Source organism: Corythoichthys intestinalis, chromosome 4 (assembly GCF_030265065.1).
Source record: "Corythoichthys intestinalis isolate RoL2023-P3 chromosome 4, ASM3026506v1, whole genome shotgun sequence".
NCBI lineage: Eukaryota > Metazoa > Chordata > Actinopteri > Syngnathiformes > Syngnathidae > Corythoichthys > Corythoichthys intestinalis.
Window position 1 is genome coordinate 6,526,808 of NC_080398.1, and position 26,248 is coordinate 6,553,055.

General features: G+C 39.7%; 1 protein-coding gene across 1 annotated transcript; it reads right to left on the reverse strand.

Annotated features, from left to right (window-relative positions):
• Positions 1-912: 912 nt before the first annotated feature.
• LOC130915274 (C-type lectin domain family 9 member A) lies at positions 913-23,207 on the reverse strand. Its single transcript, XM_057835201.1, has 8 exons — positions 23,063-23,207; positions 17,504-17,566; positions 17,332-17,412; positions 12,963-13,073; positions 12,720-12,902; positions 7,517-7,686; positions 1,873-1,994; positions 913-1,801 (listed from the first exon to the last, which is right to left on the reverse strand). The coding sequence occupies exons 1-8, from the start codon at positions 23,106-23,108 to the stop codon at positions 1,639-1,641; spliced, it is 939 nt and encodes a 312-aa protein (XP_057691184.1). The 5' UTR covers positions 23,109-23,207; the 3' UTR covers positions 913-1,638.
• Positions 23,208-26,248: the final 3,041 nt, after the last annotated feature.

Consider the following 26,248-nt stretch of genomic DNA (forward strand, 5'->3'; position numbering starts at 1 on the left):
ATGTAGGTCCAAATTTTCCATTCATGTTAAATGGCAGAAAAACAAAAAAATGGTTGTGATTTTCTTTCCCCACAAATAATGCCACAAACCAAAATTCATTTTGCTACATACCAAAGAAATGCCACGTCAAAATATATTTTGCACATTGCAAAAAAAAAAATGCCACTTGGCAAAATTACTATTGCTACATGTCAATAAAAAAGACAAATGGCAAAAAAAAATGACACATGGCAAAATCAATTTTGCCACATGGCAAAAAAATGCTACATGGCAAAAAAAAAAAAAAAAAAGCCAAATGCCAAAAAAATGCCACATGGCAAATACCACTTTTGGTTCTGGGCCCTACTGCATTTTGGGGCATTTTCTAGTCATTTCTTACATATTTTGGATAATTTCCTGTTGATTTTGGGGGTTTTATGAGCCTCTTCATTCAAAACTATTTTGACATACGCCAATTTGCCAAAACAAATGCCATATGCCCCAAAAATGCTACATGCCAAAAGCTATTTTGCCATATACCAAAAAAATGCCATATGCCAAAACAAATGCCATATGCCAAAAGCCATTTTGCCATATGACCAAAAAATGCTATATACCAAAAAAAAAATGCCAAAAACATTTTGCCAAATGCACAAAAAATACCATATGCCAAAAGCAATTTTGCCATATGCCAAAACAAATGCCGTATGCCAAAAGCAATTTTGCCATATGCCCAAAAAAATGCCATATTTAAAAAATGCCATATCCCAAAAGCTATTCTGCCTTACACCAAATAAATGCCATATGCCAAAAACAATTTTGCCATATGCTCAAAAAATGCCGTATACAAAAAAACGCAATATGCCGAAAGCTATTTTGCCATATGCCAAAAAAAATGCCATATGCCGAAAGCCATTTTTACGTATACCAAAAAAAAACTGCTGTGTGCAGCCATTTTGCCATATGTGAAATAAAACTTTTCGTTCTCGCGCTCTCTCAAAGTATGTCAAAGAATGCCACCAAAATCTGCAGGAAGTGACCTGGAAATGCCCCCAAAATCAAAAGTACGTAACCTCTAAAATCAACAAGAAACAATCCAAAATGTTTGGGAAGTAAACCCAAAATCACCATAAATCATCATTTTGGGGCATTTCCGGGTAACTTTCCTGTGAATTAATCACACTCTGTAGATTTTGGAACTTTTCCAAGTCACTTTCTGCACATTTTGGTGCAATTTTGGGTCTTTTCCTGCATATTTTGGATCATTTCCTGTTGATTTTACGGCATTTCCGAGTCACTTCCTGCACATTTTGGGGCCTTTTTAGTCACTTCCTGTTGATACCCCCCTCCCCTTCCCCCTCCTGAAATAAACAGGAATGTTATTGTCAAATTTTGGTGGCTCCGTATGTCTTCGTTAAAAACTTTATGCAAGTTTTTTCCCCCCGGTGTTTTCAGATTTTTTTTTTTTTATCCGAAAAAACATTTGAACTGGATAAAAATAATAAATATCAAATTTCAAAGTTGCACCGGTGTGAATCGGTCCAAGTGCGCCCAAAAGTGGACGGCCCTGTGTCCGTTTTTTATCGTGACGTTCTCCGCCAGCCCTTCCCGGTTCAAATAAAATGGACGTCTGTCACCGTCGATGGCGGCGACCTCTCGTTAGCCGAGTTCCGAAACGAGGAACGCCTCTGTTTGGCAGATGTATCTGTTCTTCATTGAGCAGTCGGCTCTGCTCCAGTTGTGCAGCGACGTCGACGTTTTTTTCTTCGAAGTCAAAGCGCAACGGTTGCTGCGGTAGTAGTAGGTTTCATCTCTCCAGAAGCTGAACGCAAAGAGACGGGACGGGGTTACACGTCCGCCCACCCACAGTGCTTTCGGGGTCGGCGAACTCACGTCTGATTGAGGGCGCGTCCGTCGCTCCACTCCCACTTGTCCGTGATGATGTCCTTTGTCAGACCCATCCAGTAGCCGTGCTTGTCGTCGTTGTAGTACATCGTCTCGTTTGTGACGAATTCCTAAATTTGACCACAAAACATGACAGGAACTTGGTTAACTCCCGAGTTTTCCAAAGTTAAAGTTGCTTTTTTTTTGGTTTTGAACATTGAACAGTGCGGGATTAGCGAAGCGGCTAATTCCTGGATTTCTACAAACTACCTGAGTCACTATGGCATTTTGGGGTCACTTTCTGTTGGTTTATGGTCACTTTCTTGTTACTTGCATATCCCTGTCTATTGATTTTTGTCACTTCCTGTACATTTTAGGGTATTTATGAATAATTTCCTGTTCATCATTCATACAGTGCCTTGCAAAAGTATTCGGCCCCCTTGAATCTTACAACCTTTCGCCACATTTCAGGCTTCAAACAAAGATATGAAATTGAATTTTTTTGTCAAGAATCAACAACAAGTGGGACACAATCGTAAAGTGGAACAACATTTATTGGATAATTTCAACTTTTTTTAACAAATAAAAAACTGAAAAGTGGGGCGTGCAATATTATTCGGCCCCTTTACTTTCAGTGCAGCAAACTCACTCCAGAAGTATGTGATAGTCTCAGGGTTCTGTTTAAAGTGCAGAGAGCATTATGAAAACCAAGGAACACACCAGGCAGGTCCGAGATACTGTTGTGGAGAAGTTTAAAGCCGGATTTGGATACAAAAAGATTTCCCAAGCTTTAAACATCTCAAGGAGCACTGTGCAAGCCATCATATTGAAATGGAAGGAGCATCAGACCACTGCAAATCTACCAAGACCCGGCCGTCCTTCCAAACTTTCTTCTCATACAAGGAGAAAACTGATCAGAGATGCAGCCAAGAGGCCCATGATCACTCTGGATGAACTGCAGAGATCTACAGCTGAGGTGGGAGAGTCTGTCCATAGGACAACAATCAGTCGTACACTGCACAAATCTGGCCTTTATGGAAGAGTGGCAAGAAGAAAGCCATTTCTCAAAGATATCCATAAAAAGTCTGGTTTAAAGTTTGCCACAAGCCACCTGGGAGACACACCAAACATGTGGAAGAAGGTGCTCTGGTCAGATGAAACCAGTGACGTGCGGTCAGGGGAGGCAGGTGAGGCAGAGCCTCACCTGTCATCATGACAAAAAAATAATTATAGCATCAAATTTATATTAATATTTGTCCATTGCTCTTAATGTATGACTCATTTCAAACATTTTTTATAGTCAAAATCACTGAATTTGCCCATTTCCTGTTCAAATAACGAAATGAAACGAGAGGTGCGGCAGCAACGAGTAAAGCCTCACCTCTGATTGCGCAATCCATAACAAACTGGGTTGATACATGGAATTGGAGCGTGCTGGTTGCCGTACATCTGCATGTCGCCATTATAATGTTTCCAGATACGTTTATTTGACCTGATTTTCCACAGTCTGACTAATGTCTTTAACCCTTAAAGTTTAATGTTTGTTAGCGACATATTTAGTTTTGCTGATGGGAAATAAAACCGCAGTGAAAAGGCACAGGTTGCGGCAGATAGTACGCTGCCGCACAGAAAGGGGGCGAACGTGAGCCAACAGGTAATGGCGCCAGGCGAGTCAAGTGCACTGCGGCGAGCCGTTTTGTATTGTTTACTACGTCGACATCGGACTCCCAAAATGGAAGAGGATTATATATCCAAACTTAAAAAATTCTCAAAACTGGACTTTCAGTCAAAAGTGGACCTGATTAACAGAGGAAGACCAACGCCGGAGCTAAAAGGTTTGCTTCAAACTACGGGACAGTCTAAGATAACTCGCTCTTTTCAAACGGAGTGGTACACCCGAAAAGACTGGCTGTGTGGCTGTCCTTCGAAAAACCGCCTTTACTGCTTCCCATGCCTGGACTAACATGGGATATTGTGACATGAAAAATTTACCACGAAGTCTCAGCAAACATGAGAGATCGTACACTCACATTCAAAGCCAGACTGCTTTAAAATTTTTTGGAAGCTCAAAGATCGATTTGGCTTTGAACGAACAGCGGCGGCTCAACGTTAGCACCCACAAATCTAAGGTAAAGGAGAACCGTGAGATTTTGAAAGACCTCATTAATGCAACCTGCTTCTTAGCTAAGCAGGAGTTAGCATTTCGTGGTAACGATGAGAGGGCAAGCTCTACTAATCGTGGCAATTATGTCGAACTTTTGTACGCTTTTGCTGAGAAAGATGAGAGGTTAGCTAGACATTTGGACACATCCACTGTGTTTTCTGGCTTGTGAAATAGAATACAGAATGATCTAATTGAAGCAATCGGTGATGTGATACAGTCGGAATAGGACCGATTCAGGACAACTTTCCTCCCTGGCGATCATCTCCATTGAGGCGGAGAGACTTTTAAAACTAAAGGAAAATAAGGAGGACTTTTACAACAAAGTAACTGAGGTTTTTGTGGCGAAGGGCAGGCGCATGGACTTTATCTACAAATAAAGGTAAGACCACAGTTTTCATTTCAATCTTAATATTTTAAAACTAAATTTTGGCCTTAAATATAATATACTTTTTCTTTTCATGCTTTTTGTTGAGCAATCTGTATTAAATTGATTTAAGTATCAGATTCAAGTTTTAAAAACAACTGAATATTTCACAAAAGGTCAAAATTGAAATCTGTGGTTTTGTACACCACTCTGTACTCATTTATGTTGTATGAACTAAAGACTTGCGATGGAAATTCCAACACATGGAGAGTGTAGCGCAAATGCACGTTATTTTCTACCTTTATGTATCTGTAATATGTACCGTGTGTGTGTGTTTCGTGAAGAATGCTGATGAGATATGAAATAACCAGTAGTTAATTGAATAAGCTACCCTTTTTGGTTTATATATTTGTAAATCTGACACTTAAGGAGTCAGTGCCTCACCAACCACGAACCTCACCGCACGTCACTGGATGAAACCAAAATTGAACTTTTTGGCCACAATGCAAAACGATATGTTTGGCGTAAAAGCAACACAGCTCATTGCCCTGAACACACCATCCCCACTGTCAAACATGGTGGTGGCAGCATCATGGTTTGGGCCTGCTTTTCTTTAGCAGGGACAGGGAAGATGGTTAAAATTGACGGGAAGATGGATGCAGCCAAATACAGGAACATTCTGGAAGAAAAATTGTCGGTATCTGCACAAGACCTGAGACAGGGATGGAGATTTATCTTCCAACAGGACAATGATCCAAAACATAAAGCCAAATCTACAATGGAATGGTTCAAAAATAAACGTATCCAGGTGTTAGAATGGCCAAGTCAAAGTCCAGACCTGAATCCAATCGAGAATCTGTGGAAAGAGCGGAAGACTGCTGTTCACAAACCCTCTCCATCCAACCTCACTGAGCTCGAGCTGTTTTGCAAGGAAGAATGGGCAAGAATGTCAGTCTCTCGATGTGCAAAACTGATAGAAACATACCCCAAGTAACTTGCAGCTGTAATTTGGAGCAAAAGGTTGCGCCACAAATTATCAACGCAAGGGGGCCGAATAATATTGCACGCCCCACTTTTCAGTTTTTTATTTGTTAAAAAAGTTTAAATTATCCAATAAATTTTGTTCCACTTCACGATTGTGTCCCACTTGTTGTTGATTCTTGACAAAAAATTAAAATGTTATATCTTACATACATAAAAGGGTTTAATGATTGCATACAAAAAATAACATGCGATCGCGGGACAGTAGAAATAACAAAAGGAGTCCGTGACAGCAGGTCGAATGACAAACTAAGACGATAGGCAGCGGTTACAAACGAGAGCAGCACACTAACAGAAAAACCCAATGCAGGGGCATAACAAGCAAATGTAGCGAGATTATTGTGCCAGATATCAAATAGCGATCAGCAAGGCAAATATCTCGGCAGCCTTCTCTGAGATCACCCGTGCCTAAATGCTGCGTTGACGAGCCTGCATTGGATTCAAGTGCCACGCCCCCACGCCCAGCAACAAAACACAATCTAACCAGCAGCAGAATGTGACAATAATTTCATGAAAGTTGCACTGTTTGGACTTTGAGAGGTTTAAAAAAGTTTATTCAGTTCATTCAGAGTTTATTATTATGAATTTATTTTTACTTTCTTACTGTTGGGCTAGTATTATACATGTTTTATTAATTTCACAAATTTAGCACTATTTTGGCCTTTGAGAGCGGAAGGTTTATTCAACTATTGTCTACTAGGGTTTAGTGTACTTTTTCCTATTTTGCAAAGGTAAGCAACAGCCTGACAAAGCCTTGATAGCAATGATTTAACATCCAATTATGTAGCTCTTTGGGGAAAAAAAAAAAAAAATTAAGAAAAAAAAATATATATATATATATATATATATATAATCGGGGTGGTATCGGTATGGTATCGGCTGATACTGCACAGCCAGGTATCGGTATCGGGGCCAAAAATGGTATCGGTGCAACACTAATTGCGTCAAATATTTTAACGTGATTAATTTAAAAAATTAATTACCGCCCGTTAACGCGATTATTTTGACAGCCCTATTTATAATATAAAGTAACTAACATTAGTGCAGTCATGGATTACAGTAAGCAGGCCAGTGCTGTGTTTCCATATATATTTTTATTATATTATGTATGTACACGAGATATATATATATGTATATATATATATATATATCCCCCCCCAAGTGGGACCTTCCATGATCCTAATACATTTAATAATAATAAAATATTATATAATTCCATTTTATATATATATATATATATATATTTTTTTTAATCTATTTATTATTATTATTAAATAAAAATGCATGTTGATACGACGCACATAAAGGCAATTTTTTTTTAAATCGTTAGAAAGTTGTATGGACTTACAATCCGCTAGCTTGTTGTTTCCTGTTGTCATGTTGTCACCCTCCATATTTTCCTTGAAATAATTTCAGGCTCTGGCTAGTCTGGTCCGCTTTTTTGGCTTTATGCCGCTTTCACCGTGTTACCAATTCTGCCCTTCTTGGTAATTGGCGGTGTTTTCAACTGCTCGCCGCAGTGAGGAGTGAACCGGCGATTCACTTGATTCGTTGTCATCCTTCATCCTCCACTGCATCAGTCCCTTTTTTTTCACCTCTTTTATCAACACCATCGTCGTTTTGGGGCTTTTTTGAAGAAACTTCGGACACTCAGTTGCCTTGACATTTTTCCGAGTAAGGCCAACGACGTCACGCATCAAGAGAGACAATAGCTAATTAATATGCTCACTCGCCACCCTGTGGTCTGGGGTGTGAATTGCAACCTGTCAAAATGTTTAAACCGTCACCGTTTTAAAAAACCGGTCAACGACGGAAAATATTCAGTTAACGCGACCCCTGACAGACACGTACAAATACTGATACACTCATACTGATTCTTCCTGTACATTTTGGGCCACTTCCGACTTGAACACTTTAGAACATTTGAATTTTGTAAATTCCCACCAACATTGCCCAACACGCGATTGCTAAATACTTGCTTTGAATCTAAAGCAATTGACGGCATTTGCAGGGACATGTACTAGATTAGAGCTCCCTGTCGTTGATGATGACGACACGTGATAGCAGTTAGCGTGAAAGTTGACCTGTTCTTCCTGGCTTTGGATGGTCAGCAGCCTGGCGTTCCTGCGGCAGCAATCATTCGCGCTTTCCTCCTGCGTCTTCCAGTGGGCGTGATAGGGCAAATGCAGGAAGAGGTAACACTTGGAGCGGAAGAGCAGCCAGCCTAGCGGGCACGGCTTACACAGGCTTAATACTACAAAGGAAAAATAACACTTAGCCAACTTCACATTTGGAATTGTTCTCAAAAATTGACCATCATGCCACAGTTACCATTGATGGGGCTATAGACATCCAACTTATTTTGGCTTGGCGAGACAAAATGAATTTTATGGGCATCTCTAAGAGCAGGGGTCCCCATCTGCCGGGCCGCGGACCGGTACCAGTCCGTGGGACATTTGCTACCAGGCCGCACAGAAATAATAATTTATTAACGACCGCATTCTGGCCGAATCAACCCTGTGCCCCTGCTTAACACACCAATATCCCTGTCTAGTCTAGATATAATACTACAGGATAGATTACACAATGTCATAGAAATCCATTGATTGGACTGCTAGCAGTACATCTTGTTTTGTGTATATAATACAGCTATGTGTGCTTGTCCTCTGTAATAACGTATTACTAGGCCGCGGGCGCGGCACATTTGTTCCCGGAAATAATTAGCCCCCACACGAGCGAAGATGACTGGAAAACAGACGTCTTTGGAGATATTTATTACGGCAAAAAGGGCACCTGACAAGCCAGAAGATGAACCTACAACCTCGAAGACCCACGAACTGCGAAGGAGTGGATTCGTGACCCGTTTGTGAATAAACCGAGTAGTGCTGCAACGATTAATCGATTAACTCGAGTATTCGGTTAGAAAAAAATATTCGAATTAAATTGTGTTGCTTCGAGTAGTCGTTTAATTAAAGTGGCGTTGTAATGGTTTGTTTTGAAAGTGTTTGCATTTAGTTTTATTGATGAGGGTGGATACACTGCCCTCTGGTCTGCCTCTTTTCACATGGCTGAATCCAACTGCTCCCTGTTAAGACCAAAGTTTTTGTTTGAGCTAATGTTTTTTAATATATTCTTAATTTTAGTTAATAGGTATATATAGCCGGTTTTTGTGGGAATATATGTCTGAACCATTTGTAAAAAAAAAAAAAGAAAAAAAAAACTAGCATTTAAGCTAGCGGACTTTTTCTGTGCAAGTTAGCCAATTGTTCTTTTTTGTTGTACATACATCCTCATTTAAAAAAAAAAAAAAAAAGGATATCGTTTGAGGCTCAGCTCAGGTATTTTAAATGTTCATGTTCCTTATTCGATTACTCAATTACCGTAATTTCTGGACTATAAGGCGCACCTGACTATAAGCCGCCACCTACCAAATTTGACATGAAAATGGCATTTGTTCATAGATAAGCCATACTGGACTATAAGCCGCAGTTGTCCTCATTGTATTATGGGATATTTCCACCAAAAGATATTAACTGGTAACACTTCATTTGACAATGGCATCATAAGACTGTCATGAGACCAAATGAACCTCCATTATGCTTTGAACCAATGGGTGCAAAGCCTTATTGTTTCTAAAAGCTTCATTTGGCCATCACTGCTCCCTTGGGGGGGACAGTCAACCTCTGCTGCCACCTGCTTTCAACACTGCTGTCATCCAACATTCCTCCTAGCATGCATTGCGGTGCTACAGATGTAAATAGCAATCAAAATTCATGTTCAGTGCTAATTATTTCTACAGTTACTGTTCCAGTTGTTTCATTAATTGCTAGTTATGGTATTTGGTAACATTTTCTAGGATAGTGGTGCCATAATACTGTCATATGACAGTCATAATTATTACATGACAAGGTCATAAGCATTAATGAATGCTTATAATAGAGGTAGGTTAGTGTCATCCAGCAAATGATCTCACTTTTGAATGGCCTTAAAAGATCTGAGCTGGACATAAATGGAGTTAGTGAAATAATATGCCACATGACACATATTGACATCTGTCATAAGCATTCAGTAATGCCCATGATAGTGTCATGTCATAATTATGATGTTCTTATGACGGTCTTATGAAGCCGCTGTCAAAAAAAAGTGTTACCGATTAACCCAAATAAAGCAACAAATAAGCCGCACTGGACTATAAGCCGCAGATTCAAAATGAGGGGGAAAAAAGTAGCGGCTTATAGTCCGAAAATTAGGGTAATCGAACTAACTAGTCCATCGATTAATCGACTATTAAAATATTCGATAGCTGCAGCCCCTAAAACCGAGTGATTCGAGCATGTCTGCAACAGGAGGATCAGCCTAGAAAGATTGCAAATGACGGCGACCTTAAACGTACATATGAGACAAGAACTCTACCGAGGTTCTGGATTAAAGTAATTCCGAAATATCCTGACATTGCTACGAGAGCATTGAAAACCTTGCCACAATTTCCAACATCTTATCTTTGTGAAGCGGGCTTCTTAATTAATGCTTAACGACAAGGCAAAGTCGTTAATGGTGAGAGAGCGGTGTGCAGTTGTGTGCAGCTAACATGGCATGATGTATCTGAGGAGAACTTTTCTACATGTCCTTTCATGATCAAACGTAAGTTAATATTCTTTTCTTTAAAGAAAGTTTGTAGTGTTTACTTTGGAATCGCCATATTTGTGGCCATGTTTAACGTTACGCGCATGTGCAGAACCGCATCGTTGCAATTTTTGATGGGTTGCAAAATTAGTCAGAGCACCGGTCCGTGAAAAAAAGACCCAAATAATACCTGTCCATGGTGCAAAAAAGGTTGGGGACCCCTGTCTAAGAGTACAACAACAAATTTTTGGGCATCTAGAAAAAGACTCATTTTGGGTGTCTAGATCAATGAGAAGATACATTTTGGACATCTAGAAGATGGAGAAGACGATTCATTTTATGGCATCCAGAAGATGTAGAAGAAGAAGAATTTTGGGCATCTAGTTGAGATGCAGAAGGATACTAATTTTGGGCATTCAGAAGGAGGCTAATTTTGGACATCTAGAAGAAGACGACGTATTTTGAACATCAATAAGAAGACTCATTCTAGGCACCTAGAAGAATATGACGGCTAATTATGGACATTTAGAAGAGATGAAGACTCATTTTGGGCATCTAGAATCAGAAGACGATTAATTTTAGGCATCAAGAAATAGTAGGCTAATTCTGGACATCTAGAAGAAGACGACATCTAATAAAGATGACTGACTCTGGGCATCAAGAAGAAGACGACGACTCATTTTGGGCATCTAGAAGAGGTGTAGAAGGCTAATTTTGGACATCTAGAAAAAGATGACTGATTTTGGACATCTGGAGATGTAGAAGAAAACTAATCTAGAAGAAAGACGACAGCTAATTTTGGACATCAAGAATAATAATTCTATCTGGGCATCTTGAAGAAGAATAATTTATGGGCATCGAGAAGAGATGAAGAACACTCATTTTGGGCATCAAGAAGAAGACGACGACGCCAAGAAGAAGGCTAATTGTGGACATCTAGAAGAAGACAAAGTCTAAAGAAAATGGCTAATTCTGGGCATCAAAAAGAAAACGGCGGGCGACTCATTTTGGGCATCTAGAAGAAAAGGAAGACTCAATCTATCTGGGCATCTAGAGGAGATGTAGAAGACTCATTTTGGGCATCTAGAATCAGAAGACGATGACTAATTTTGGGCATCAAGGATAAGGCAACAGCGACTCATTTTGGGCATCTAGAGGAGGCGTAGAAGGCTAATTTTGGACATCTAGAAGAAGGAAAAGACGATTCATTTAGGGCATCCAGAAAATGTAGAAGACTAATTTTGGGCATCTAGAAGAGATGCAGAAGAATACTAATTTTGGGCATTAAGAAGGAGGCTAGAAGAAGACTGCTAATTTTGGACATCTACAAGAAGATGACAACCAATTTTGGACATTAAGAAGTAGAATTCTATCTGGGCATCTTAAAGAAGAAGAATTTTGGGCATCTAGAATGAGAAGATGACTCATTTTGGGCATCACGAAGAAGATGACGACGTCTAATTTTTGGCGCCAAGAAGAAGGCTAATTGTGGACATCTAGAAGAAGACGGCGACTCATTTTGGGCATCTAGACTCAGTAGACAAAGACTAATTTTGGTCATTAAGGAGAAGAAATCGAGCATCTAGAATCTGAAGACAATTTTGGGCATCAAAAATATGGCTAACTTTGGACATCAAAAAGAAGAAGATTGCAACAAATTTTTGGCATCTAGAGATGTAAAAGAAGATGACTAATGTTGGATATCAAGAAGAAGATGGCAACTCGTTATGGGCATCTAGAAGAAGACATTCTATTCCATCCTCAGTGTCCTTGAGTTGTTTGAGGGTGCTTGAAATTAAATGCATTATTATTATTATTATCTGGGCATCTGGAAGAAGAAGAATAATTTTGGGCATCTAAAATCAGAAGACAACAACGACTAATTTTGGACATCTAGAAGAAGGCTAATTTTGAAAATTTGGAAGAAGACATCTAAAGAAGACTAATTTTGGGCATCTAGAGATGTAGAACATGATGACTAATTTGGGACATTTAGAAGAAGAGGCAGATGATCTAGGAGAAGACTAATTTTGGACATCTAGAAGATGATGACCAATTGTATCTGCGAATCTAAGAGATTCAGAAGACTCATTTTGGGCATCTAAAAGTAGAAGATGACAATGACTAATTTCATCATTTTCCCCATTCACCTACTGTATCTGACTGTGTATCAAATTGACTTTGTAAAGCCCAACCTTTTGATAGGGCTATACAAATAATATTGAATTGAAATGAATTAATTTGAGGCATCAAGAAGAAGAAGGCTAATTTTGGACACCTAGAAGAAGTCTCAAGACGACGACTAATTTTGGGCATCTAGATACATAGAAGAAAATGACTCATTTTGGACATCTCGAAGAAGATTACTAATTCGATCTGGGCATCTAGGAGAATCAGATGACTACCGTAATTTTAGGCAGAACAGAGAATTAGAACAGAACTAATTTGGGGCATCCATAGCAGAAGACAAGGAAAAAGAGGGCTATTTTTGTAACTAATTTCGATCATCTAGAAGAGGGAGAAGACTAATTTTGGGCGTTCATTCGCCCTCTCACAAATGGATTGGATGTCTAGCGCCGTCAATGGCACTGGAAGATGAACATTCCTGAAGACAACATCAATTGTTGTCAATGGTTAATGAATCCAAATGAGGTTGCACATCACCTTTCTGCGGGCAGTGGCTGGCCACGTGGAAGACCTTCAGGCGGAAGACTGCCTCCAGCGTCCGGTTGAGCTGTTCCCGCTCGGCGGCGAGCGTCCGCCGTAGCTCCCCCAGCTCCAGCGCCGTCAGGTTCTGCGCCGTCAAGTTGGCGCTATCGGACCGCCGCTCGGCCACCGAGCTGTTCACTGCAGGGCAGGGGCGCAGTTGATCGTCGAAATGTACGTCAAAACCAAACTTTTACTAACCGTGCAGGGTGAGCGCCACGACGACGGACATGAGGAGCACGCAAAGGACGCCCAGAGCGGCCGTCGCCAGGGTGTGGGGCGTGCGGGATTTCAACACTTTCGACACATTTCCTAAAAAGAGCGCAACAACAACAAAAATGACTTAAAAAGAAACTATATGGGATTTTTAGAGGTAATTTTTTGGGTCTTTTCCAAAGACCGTTATTCTGTTTTGTTTTTTATTTTGAATGGGATTTCTTCGACGCGCCGCACAGCCCAAACCGATTGGCACCATACGAATATCAAAACGACTGGAATTTTCACGCGACCCAGGGAATTTTTCTCACGACCACAAACAATTTTCCGTTCGCCCGAAAAACGCCGATTCTTGAAAAAAAAATTTTTTTTTTTGAATGGAATCTAGTCCTACGATCAAAAATTCCGGAACGGTGAGGAGCATAAAAGTTGTATACACAATTTGGAAAAAAATTACCCAGAAATTTGCCAAAAACTTTCCCATTCATTTTTAATGGGATGCAATGTTCAAACAAATTTCCCATTCACTTCCAATGGAATTTCCAATGGAATTTACATTGCATTGATGCCATTGACAGCCATGTATGATGCTAATGTACATGGATTCCACTGACACATATTGTCAAGTTCTAAAAATAAATGCTTAGGTAGACATTTGTAAAATTACCCAAAAATAAGGAGAGAAGACACTCAGTTTTCTTGGCCAAGGAGAGCAAGGAGGGACTAGACAGTGAAATGCTAGATTACGCTGTTTAGCCACCAAAATTGATCTAAAACTAAACTCCTTGCTCTTTCTTTTATTAGGGGCTTGTCCTAACACAGAAAGGTGCCGCCCTAAAGGGAGGGGGAAAGCGAGCTGGAGACACCCATGTGGTTTTGATTGGCTATGTGTGAGCATGTAGGCGGAACTAACTAAATACACGTGTCTAAGCAAAGACATTTAGGTAAAGTGGTCAGAAGGACCCAGACACTTCAGTTATGCAACGCTGCGGCCATGGAAGATGTCCTCGAATGGAAGATGTCCTCGAAACTCTAGACGTAAGATGCTGAAGATGTCCCAGAAGGTCTAGTTACGCAATGTTGCGGCCATGAAGCAAGGCAGTTGTCACACCGACCCTCTTTAACACTTTGTAACACTTTAAACCTATTATAGCAAGCAATAATCATTTACTGGTTATATCAATAAAAAATATGTATTAGGTATATATGAGCACAAGCAAATATTCAACCAACCCTCGATAATTAACTCAACACATATGTAAGTCGATGCCAATGATGACCATGGATGCGCAAATTTCTTATTCATTTCCAATGGCATTTACATTGCATTGAAGCCAATTTAGACAGATGCCATTTACGGCCATGTATGTTAATTTTACTGATGCCAACGTACTTGGATTCCATTGACGCATATGCAAGTCGCCATTTACGGCCATGGACGTCCAAATTTCACATTCATTTTCAATGGCAAAAAAGCAAATGTCCCCAAATCAACAGGAAATGACGAAAGATCAATAGGACGTGTCCCCTGAATGTCCTCAAATGACCTGATATGACTAGGACACGCCCCCAAAATGTCCCCAAATGACCTGATATGACTAGGACACGCCCCCCAAATGTCCCCAAATGACCTGATATGACCAGGACACGCCCCCCAAATCTCCCCAAATTACCTAATATGATCAGGACACGCCCCCCAAATGACCTGATATGGCCAGGACATGCCCCCCAAATGACCTGATATGGCCAGGACATGCCCCCCAAATATCCCCAAATGACCTGACATGTCCCCAAAACATCCCCAAATCAACAGGAAGTTACCTGATATTGTCCCCGAAATGTCCCCAAACCGACCTGGGCGGGGCTAAGGTCTGTATCTCCACACAGCAAAGACCCAGAGTATTTTCTCCAAAAATTGCAGTTTCTAGTTTAAAATACTTTTCTACTCCATGCATGCTCCCTCTACCAATGCTGATCCTGATGAGTACACATGGCGATGTATCGTGATACTTTGAATCCCAAAAGGTTATCGATATACCCCAGCCAAGAATCGATGTTTCGTTTTAAAAAGATACGGACAAATAAATACATATACAGTACATTCACACACATGAGTTAATATTTAAATTAAGAACCAGGAAATTCATTGCCGGCTCAGTTTTCTTTTGAACTCTGCAGAATGGGGTGAAAAACACAAGGAACAAAATTGACTGCATTGTAAACAGAAGCCAAACAAACTCTAAAACTCCAATACTTAGTTGCTTGCAATTCACTATTAAGCTATTAGGTGCATACCACCACCTACTGTACGAGACTAGTGGTTTTTATTGGTCAATATCGTGTTCACCTGCCTAATCTTGCACGTACTCGTGTTGCTGCCCCTAGTGCTCAGTTACGGTATAGTTGCACAAGGCTTATCGAATGCGCCCGAGGCATGAAAACAAATCTATCAATTCACAATGAGAAAAAACAAAAGTAACGAGTAACAAAGGCAACAATTTGAAAAGTAGTTGAGTAAAAAGTACAGATACCTGCTATAAAAGTAAAAAGTACCACTTCATATTTGTACTCAATTAAAGTACAGCTACACAAAAATGTACTTGAGTAACATAGTACTTTTACTTCATTACATTCCACCACTGGAAACCAGAGCTTTGCAGCCAGTCTTTCTGATTTTCAGGGCATTTACAGGTCACTTTCTGTTCATTTATGGGCATTTACAGGTCAATTCCTGTTGAGTTTGAATCACTGGCTATTGATTTGGGGAGATTCCCGGGTCACTTCCTGTTCTTTAACCCAAAATTAACAAGAAGTGACCCGGAAATGCCTCGAAATCAACAGCAAATGACCTCAATCGCCCCCAAAATTAAACTCATTCGTTGCTCGAGCACACTAAATGTAACTCATAGCATTAGCATTGCGGTCGATACTTTGTAGCCCAAAGGTCATTGATATGCTCCCATCAAGAATTGATATATAATTTTTAGGGCTGTCAAATGATTAAAATTTTTAATCGAGTTAATTACAGCTTAAAAATTAATTAATCGCAATTAATCGCAATTCAAACCATCTATAAAATATGCCATATTTTTCTGTAAATTATACATATATTCTGTAAAATAAATTGTTGGAATGGAAAGATAAGACACAAGATGGATATACACATTCAACATACGGTACATAAAGACTGTAGTGGGCATTTCACTCTACTGTCATTTAAATCTGTCTATGCTGTCCTCACTCCGAAGCGTCTACTTTTTCCAAAGCTAGACAGCTAGTGAACGACGCCTTAAAAATTAGACTTCTTCCTTTTTCATCTGATTTATTAATAAAATGGCCTCAAACCATTGTCCTCTTTAGACCGTCGTAAAACTACAAAATAAAAGTACACAAGCATTGCATTAGCAACAATGTTAGCTTAGCACGCTATACAGGTTCACTAAACATACACAAAAAGCGTCTCATACAAAAAATATAACATTTCGCTTACTAACATAATATGTACATTCTTTACAACAACCATACTTACGGACAAATCTTGTCCAAGGATCATATAAGCACAACATTACAACGTAGGCGTCAGCCCGAGACGTCGTGCAGCCATATTGAACTGGCAAGAAAGCAATAAACCATGTCGCAAAGCGACCACAAGAGTTCGCTGTTAGACAGCACAAAAAACCTTGCTGTAAAACTTACCAAAAGGCAGAATACTGTCTGAGCGGGACATGTGCGTTAATTGCGTCAAATATTTTAACGTGATTAATTTTAAAAAATTAATTACCGCGCGTTAACGCGATAATTTTGACAGCCCTAATAATTTTGAAAAGGTTTCACTGTAAAAAAAACCAAAAAAAAACTAACAGGTTGCTACCAAAATCTTCCATATAGTGTTTACGTCACTTTCTGTTTATTTGCAAATGGCCTGAATTGCCCCAAAATTAAACTCATTGGTTGCTTGCGCACACTAAATGTAACTCATAGCATTAGCATAGTGGTGATGATATATCAAAAAGGTGCTATATCGCGATACTTTGTAGCCCAAAAGGTTATCAATATGCTCCCACCAAGAATCGATATATCATTTTAAACAGGTTTCACTGTTTAAAAGAAAGAGAAACCAACAGGTTGCTACCAAAATCTTCCATTAAATAAAATAGTGTTTACATCACTTTCTTTTTATTAGAGCATTTACAGGTCACTTCCTGTTGAGCTTGAGTCACTGCCTAGTCATTCCCAGCTCACTTCCTGTTCTTTAACCCAAACTCAACAGGAAGTGACCAAGAAATGCCCCCGAGCCCTGTTCACACATTTTACTGCCACTTTTTTTTAATTATCTTTTTTTAAATTTACGAACCTTGTAAGATGTGCGGCATGTCGGCTGGCGACTCCTTGTTCCTCACGTCATCGTAGATGTCCTCCACCTCACCCTGCTTCTCTGCAAATGTATAAATAGCACTTTTTTTTTTTTTTTTTTGGCGCAGGGCACCAAGAGTGTCAATGTCAGCGTTGCGGAAACTGGAGAAAACCTGGGGTCCACGTGACCTGCTCGCTCCTCACGTCTTCATAGATAACACCTTCGCTTGGCGAGTCTGCAAAGGAAAACCTGTGATTTGGTTTGAAGCGTTTTTTGATATAACCTTTTTTTATTTTATTTTTTTACTCATCAGCTGCCAATGACGGTACTAAACATCCAATCCATTTTTTGGGGGAGATGCTCGTGGCATCGTTAGGCCTATTTTAGGGTGGCTTCAAAATATTTGTTTAAATCAATAATCATATAACTTGTCAGTATTAACTTAACCAAAGTTCTAGCATCATCACCTTGTCCAATGCAGATTCTTGACTCTTGACACCTTGTCCATTTGAGTGCGCCATACTTTTTTTAATGGTTGAGGCCAGGGGTCGCGTTAACCGAATATTTTCCGTCGTTGACCGTTTTTTTAAACCGGTGACGGAAAAAACTGAAGTCCATCCGTCATTTTGACAGGTTGCAATTCACACCCCAGACCACAGGGTGGCGAGTGAGCATATTAATTAGCTATTGTCTCTCTTGATGCATGACGTCGTTGGCCTTACTCGGAAAAATGTCAAGGCAACTGAGCGTCCGAACTACGGCTACGGTCTTACAGGTCTTAATGCACGAATCCGATTTTTTGTGTTTTTCCGACTCGAGTGAGGCATTAACTTGACGGTCTGAACGTGACAAGTCGCATAGAACGGGACCATTTCAAATCCGATCTGGGTCACTTTCGTATGTGGTCTAAATCCGATCTGGGCCACATTTTTCCAGACTGTCGCGGCGGTCTGTATTGTCCAGTCCCGCAAATCGGATTTAATGCAGCAATTACGTCATCAAAAAGCGAGACGGTACGGTAGCTACGGTAGCGATGCAGCAGTACGTTATTAGCCTTGAACACGGCTTTTTGGGAAGGGTCGGACTTGACAACCGTCATAAAAAAATCAAAATAGGTTTGAGGATAAGCCTGAGAATGATCGGTTTTCTCCCTGCTCCATATAAGCAATATTTCAACATTGCTTACACGGCCGAGAGTCAGGGCAAACTGCCCGTATGTGTGTGTGACATGCACGAACAGTGCGTGCATGCTATCGATCCATATACTTTGAATATACAGTGCCTTGCAAAAGTATTCAGCCCCCTTGAACCTTGCAACCTTTCGCCACATTTCAGGCTTCAAACATAAAGATATAACATTTTAATTTTTGTCAAGAATCAACAACAAGTGGGACACAATCGTGAAGTGGAACAACATTTATTGGATAATTTCAACTTTTTTAACAAATAAAAAAACTGAAAAGTGGGGCGTGCAATATTATTCGGCCCCCTTGCGTTAATATTTTGTAGCGCCACCTTTTGCTCCAATTAAAGCTGCAGGTTGCTTGGGGTATGTTTCTATCAGTTTTGCACATCGAGAGACTGACATTCTTGCCCATTCTTCCTTGCAAAACAGCTCGAGCTCAGTGAGGTTGGATGGAGAGTGTTTGTGAACAGCAGTCTTCAGCTCTTTCCACAGATTCTCCATTGGATTCAGGTCTGGACTTTGACTTGGCCATTCTAACACCTGGATACGTTTATTTTTGAACCATTCCATTGTAGATTTGGCTTTATGGTTTGGATCATTGTCCTGTTGGAAGATAAATCTCCGTCCCAGTCTCAGGTCTTGTGCGGATACCAACAGGTTTTCTTCCAGAATGTTCCTGTATTTGGCTGCATCCATCTTCCCGTCAATTTTAACCATCTTCCCTGTCCCTGCTGAAGAAAAGCAGGCCCAAACCATGATGCTGCCACCACCATGTTTGACAGTGGGGATGGTGTGTTCAGGGTGATGAGCTGTGTTGCTTTTACGCCAAACATATCGTTTTGCATTGTGGCCAGAAAGTTCAATTTTGGTTTCATCTGACCAGAGCACCTTCTTCCACATGTTTGGTTTGGCTTGTGGCAAACTTTAAACGAGACTTTTTATGGATATCTTTGAGAAATGGCTTTCTTCTTGCCACTCTTCCATAAAGGCCAGATTTGTGCAGTGTACGACTGATTGTTGTCCTATGGACCACCTCAGCTTTAGATCTCTGCAGTTCATCCAGAGTGATCATGGGCCTCTTGGCTGCATCTCTGATCAGTTTTCTCCTTGTTTGAGAAGAAAGTTTGAAAGGACGGCCGCCTCTTGGTAGATTTGCAGTGGTCTGATGCTCCTTCCATTTCAATATGATGGTTTGCACAGTGCTCCTTGAGATGTTTAAAGCTTGGGAAATCTTTTTGTATCCAAATCCGGCTTGAAACTTCTCCACAACAGTATCTCGGACCTGCCTGGTGTGTTCATAATGCTCTCTGCACTTTAAACAGAACCCTGAGACTATCACAGAGCAGGTGCATTTATACGGAGACTTGATTACACACAGGTGGATTCTATTTATCATCATCGGTCATTTAGGACAACATTGGATCATTCAGAGATCCTCACTGAACTTCTGGAGTGAGTTTGCTGTACTGAAAGTAAAGGGGCCGAATAATATTGCACGCCCCACTTTTCAGTTTTTTATTTGTTCAAAAAGTTTAAATTATCCAATAAATGTTGTTCCACTTCACGATTGTGTCCCACTTGTTGTTGATTCTTGACAAAAAAATTCAATTTCATATCTTTATGTTTGAAGCCTGAAATGTGGCGAAAGGTTGCAAGATTCAGGGGGGCCCAATACTTTTGCAAGGCACTGTAAGCCTAAACGGGGATTATATATGCCTGTTATTTGTGTCCTCTTTTAACAGCAACAAGCCTATGGCTACGTTCATACTACAGGTCTTAATGCACGAATCCGATTTTTTGTCATATCTGGATTTTTGGCGTGCCCGTTCAGACTTCGTTTGTCCATTGAGACCATTCAAGTATTACGCATGCGCACTAATTCGCAGTCCGACATGCGCTGAGCAAGACGACCCGCATGCGCAGAAGCATCAAAACAAATGACCATACAATCACACATGCTGGCTGTCATCCGTCATTCCAGGGATATCATATTTTGCTTATTAAAAAGAGGACACAAATAACAGGCATAAATAATCCCTGTACAGGTTTATATTCAAAGTATATGGATCGATAGCATGCACGCACTGTTCGTGCATGTCACACACACATACGAGCAGTTTGCCCCGACTCTCGGCCGTGTAAGCAATGTTGAAATATTGCTTGTATGGAGCAGAGAGAAAACCGATCATTCTCAGGCTTATCCTCAACCCCCTTTTTTTTTTTTTTTTAATGACTTGTCAAGTCCGACCCTTCCTAAAAAGCCGTGTTCAAGGCAAGCTAGGCGCTAATAACGCACAGCTGCTTGATGTGTGATGGCGCAGTGTGGATTCTCTGTTAAGCTTGTTCGGACAGAATATTAATTAAAGATGAATGAAAACTAAATACTATTGAATATGTCATTATTAACATTTTAAAAATTTAAGTGACGGGTAAAAATAGATTATGACCGGATTTTTATGACCCTGTCAGTCAAAATGACAGACAATGAAAAAGTCTAGCGCAACCTCTGTTTGAGGCCCACCTCTTAGTTTTCAAATTTATCCCTCCATAGATTTTTTTATTTTTCATTTATTTATTTTTTTTATTTAGTGACGAGTTTCTCACTTCAAAAGCTCAGTGGCGCCACCGGGGGGGGGCCAGGGGTGGCCACGGCCACCCCTATAAATTGGTTGGCCACCCCGCTTGCCAGTATATCGTTAGATTGTTGTTGCATCAGTTATGCATTTCATCCCAAATTATTGCATTTATATTGTTTTGTCAAATGCAGGGCTATCAAATTCATCACATTAACGGGCAGTAATTAATCTGTTTTTAATTAATCACGAGAAAATATTTATCGCAATTAACTAGTAATTAGCAACTAGTAATTAAGTAACTAGTAATCAGTACGACTCATTCACACATTGCCGCAAACAGCCAACAATGGCGTCGTTTTAGTTCTATACAGAGATAAGAGGCAGTGTTAAGTGAGTGGAGTAGATAAAAGCGTTCATTGGGGCCGTGCTTTTAATTGGCAAAAGCTTTGTCATTTCTCCCACAGCAACTATAAATATTGTGGGAAGCGACGTGGGGAAGAATGACAGGAGTCGATCTTTTTCTTAACACCCTGTAGTGTACTCAACGCAGAGAAGATATACCATTTGCAGCCACCACACACAGTCATGGTTGCACCACTTCCCGTCATGCATTTGGGCAGAACAGTTAAGTCGCTACAGTATCATTTACTGAAACCTCAACAAATACACTAGATGGCAATATTTAGTCACAATTTACAAACTCGCATTTATCCTTTAAGAATTACAAGTCTTTCCATCCATGGATCCCTTTCACAGAAAGAATGTTAATAATGTTAATTGTGGATTTATTGTTGTGATAAACAAATACAGTAGTTATGTACAGTATGTTGAATGTAGATATCCATCTTGTCTTATCTTTCCATTCCAACAATAATTTACTGAAAAATATGGCATATTTTAGAGATGGTTTGAATTGCAATTAGTTAGGATTAATTCATTTTTAAGCTGTGATTAACTCGATTAAAAATTTTAATTGTTTGGCAGCCCTAGTTAAATGTACACCTTATGCCTAATATATACATAACACAATAAAACAGAATTGTTGTGGAACTCAAAATGTTGACTGGACAGTTACGGACTATGCACATGAAATCATCAGTAACATCAAATATTACACAATACACCGAAGTATATCAGTAGCCGTGTCCTTAAGTCTTTCTGATAGTTTTCCCCTGACCTTTTTACTGCAATAATATAATGAAAACCAGAAATTATTAGCTTTTAGTTTTGGCCACCCCAAGATTTTAAGTGGCCCCATCTGGCCACCCCTATGAAAAATTTCTGGAGGCGCCACTGCAAAAGCTAATGGTTCTCTTGACCTTTTTCTCAAAATCATTGGAGGGTCGTAGTACTCTCCTTGCTTTTTGTGGAACATTTCTTATTTTTATCATTCAGCCAGTCAGACATTTTACATTCATTACTGTAAATATTAGCACAAATTGAATATAATCAGTCAATATACTTCACACAATTATACAAAATACGCGCTACACTTCCACATGACGTCAGTGCTAGGATTTTCTTTCCTAAAATTTACGGAATCCACATGCGTTGCCTGTCTGTTTGTGGTAAAACCTGAAAGGGAAACATAACTGAAAAGAAAGTGTGGCTGGCTTGACCACGGAAATCAAAAACGCGCCTCACTTCACACCGCAATGAGAAGACACATCGTCCAATCGGCAGCTTTAAATATGTATATATTTTCTAAAATTTCTTCCCATGAAAAAAGTCTTAATTGGATCTTGCTCAGATTGACATTAATAATATACTCGTAGCGGACATATGGAACAATCGATCTGCTGTTCCAGACCACAAAGAGTCAACTCATCCTTAAAATAATCTGCGATTACTCGTCGATCAAAATTCTGGTGTGTGGTAAACCTTGTGTGTAAATTATAGTTCAAATAAAATGTGTGTGGAGAAAAAAAACACATTACAACTGTATTAATCATGCAAATGAACGACTCACGGTTGGAGTTGAACTTGACTGTCACGTAATTAAGTTCTTCTGCCATAGTTGATTAAAAAATAGGACCAAAAGGTTGGTGTTGACTCGAGAGACAAGTGTAAATGAAACTCAAGTGTGAGTAAGAACGTCGCGCACTTCTTCTTCTTTTCATCTTCTGCTTTTTTTGATGTGATGCAAACGACGGGGAGTTTATGATTTCGTGTTCCGGTCCGATTGGCAAGATTTGCCATGATCAATAAGTGAGGAACCAAAAAAAAAAAAAATAAGTATCATAATTCTTGCATGAAAGGCTTGCTAAAAAGTCCTTTTTTGGGGCTGTCATGTGAGTTTTGGCCACTAGACGTCACCATTATGCAATATTTTCAATATATTTTTTATTGAACAATACAAAAACTACAAATCAACCAGTTAACATGACGTAAAATGTAAGCGCATCAGTTAAAATTTGACCTTAGTATATTGAGACATTGACAAAAAACATATATACTGTATATTTATACATGTTATTTGTTAAATATATCTGAATGAGCTTCTTACTTTTCTTTTTTTTTGTTAATATATTAAGAGACTTGAAATTCATTTCAACTTCAATCAAGAATAACTTAAAATTTAGGGTCAACTCTAAACATTGAGATTTGTGGATATGAAATTTCCCCAACCAATTTGTAATTATTTAAATTTAACCAGAGGCAAGGGTGAAAGTGGCTAGAACTTCCTGACAGAACTCACTGACATAAAGGTTGCCACAGAGCCAGATTTTTTTTTTTTTTTTTTTTGGGGGGGGGGGGGGGGGCACAACAGAAACAACAAAGAAGAAATAAAAGGTTAAAAGGGTAAATACTAAGTATACTGTAATTTTCGGACTATAAGCTGCTACTTTTTTCTTTCATTTTGAATGCTGCAGTTTATAGTCCAGTGCGGCTTATTTGTTGATTTGGGGGGGGGGCTTAATAGGCAACACATGCCTCCTAGCATGCATTGCAGCACTATAGATGTAAATAACAATCAAAATTCATGTTCTGTGCTAATTATTTATTCAGTTACTGTTCCAGTTGTTTCATTAATTGCTTGTTATGGTATTTGGTAACATTTTATTTGACAGCAGCGTCATAAGACAGTCATAATTATGACATGACACTATCATGGGCATTACTGAATGCTTACAACAGATGTCATTAATTGTCATCTGACAAATTATGTTACTAACTCCATTTATGTTCAGCTCGGATCTATTACATCCATTCAAAAGTGAGATAATTTGCCAAATAACACTAAATGACATCTGTTATAAGCATTCATTAATGCCCATGACAGTGTCATGTCATAATGACAGTCTCATGGCGCCACTGTCAAAGTGTTACCAAATAACATAACTAGCAATAATGAAACAACTGGAACAATAACTGAATAAATAATTAGCACAGAACATGAATTTTATTGTTATTTACATCTGTTGCGCTGCAATTCATGCTAGGAGACATGTTGGACAACAACAGTGTTGACAGCAGGTTGCAGAAGAGATTGACTGTCTCCCCCAAGGGAGCAGTGATGGCCAAATCTTGAAGCAATGAAGCTTAGCAGCCAATTGGTTCAAAGCTTCATGGTGTTTCATTTGGTCTTCTGACCGTCGTATGATGCCGCAGTCTAATGAAGTGTTACTGGTTGATATCTTATGGTGTAAATATCCCATAATACAGTAAGGACAGCTGCGGCCTATAGACCCTACCCACGTGACGTCACAACTCCTTCCTCCTGACTGGTGCCGCCCAATTGTCCGTCAACACATCATGTTTACCTGTTACGGCTACGTACATTCCTCCTATTTACGACGTGTTTTTCTGCTCGTTAACATTAATAATCAAAATGGTGAAGGCGTGTGTGGCGGTCGGTTGCAATAACAGAGAAGATAGACGGAGAAGACGGAGAGACTTGAAGTTCTACCGGATTCCGAGAGACCCGGAGAGAAGAGAGCGAGATGGGCTGCTGCAATTCGACGAGAAAACTGGGCTCCAAACGATTACCAAAGATTATGTAGTAGTCATTTTATATCTGGTAAGATGCATTTAATATATATTCAGAGGGTTTTGGGCTGACAACCACAATTAAGATCATTGCTAGGCTAATCGCCGACAACATACACGTATGTATGTAGTGAGAGTGCTATCGCTAAACCATATAAACATTAAAAGCCCTAACTCCATTGACAAACGACATGAAATACATTAGACTTGACAGTGGATGTTAGCAATAACAAAAGATTTTGAATTGAAAATTTCGTAACTCACCTTTCCAAGCACAAGATAGATTCCTGCCGAATTTTCGTGGACGAGGACCTGTTTCACCCAACCGGCAACCAAGTATTTATAAGCCTCCAAGCTCTTAAAGTTTTTCAAACTTTCGTGAGAATAGGCTGATTTAGTGTGAACAAGATAGTTGTACAGTTCAGGGTAGCTAGCAGATGTCAGGCAAATACGGCGGAGACAGTGGGTCGAAAAACATCGATTTAGGCATCAAATATGGATCTGGCAAATGGATAAACTGAAGCTTTTCCACATAACGCCTTTTATGCAACGCATCAAGTGAGTTTACGGCATCCGAAAGCACCGGGTCTTCCATGAAATGCATTATAAATTGCTCGATCAATTGAGACCATTGATAATACAGACACAAAATGACGGACAAGTGGGCGGAACCATACAGCGAGCACGTGATTTTGTGACGTCGATGGGTAGGGTCTATAGTCCAGTGCAGCTTATCTATGAACAAATGCTGTTTTTGTGTCACATTTGGTGGGTTGCGGCTTATAGTCAGGTGCGCCTTATAGTGCGAAAATTACGGTATGTATAAAAAAAACAAAAAACATTTTGACCACTCATTTATGTCTGCGATTTTTGCATCATGACCCTTGTGACATTACCATGTTTAACCCATAAAATCCCCCAAAAATTCGGCTGTCACATCTGTGTCCTGACAATCAATGATGCATGCGACATGGGGTTTTTGAATAGAAACAAGGTGAGTATGAGATAATATCTCTTTAAAATCATGGCGTCTTTAATTATGCTCTCGCGTGCTCTCACCTTCAGTAAGGGGGTTTTGCTGTTTGATTTTTTTTTTTTAAAGGCAAGACAAGGCAAATTTATTTATGTGCCCTTAAATAGCTCTCCTGTTCAAAAAATTTTCTTC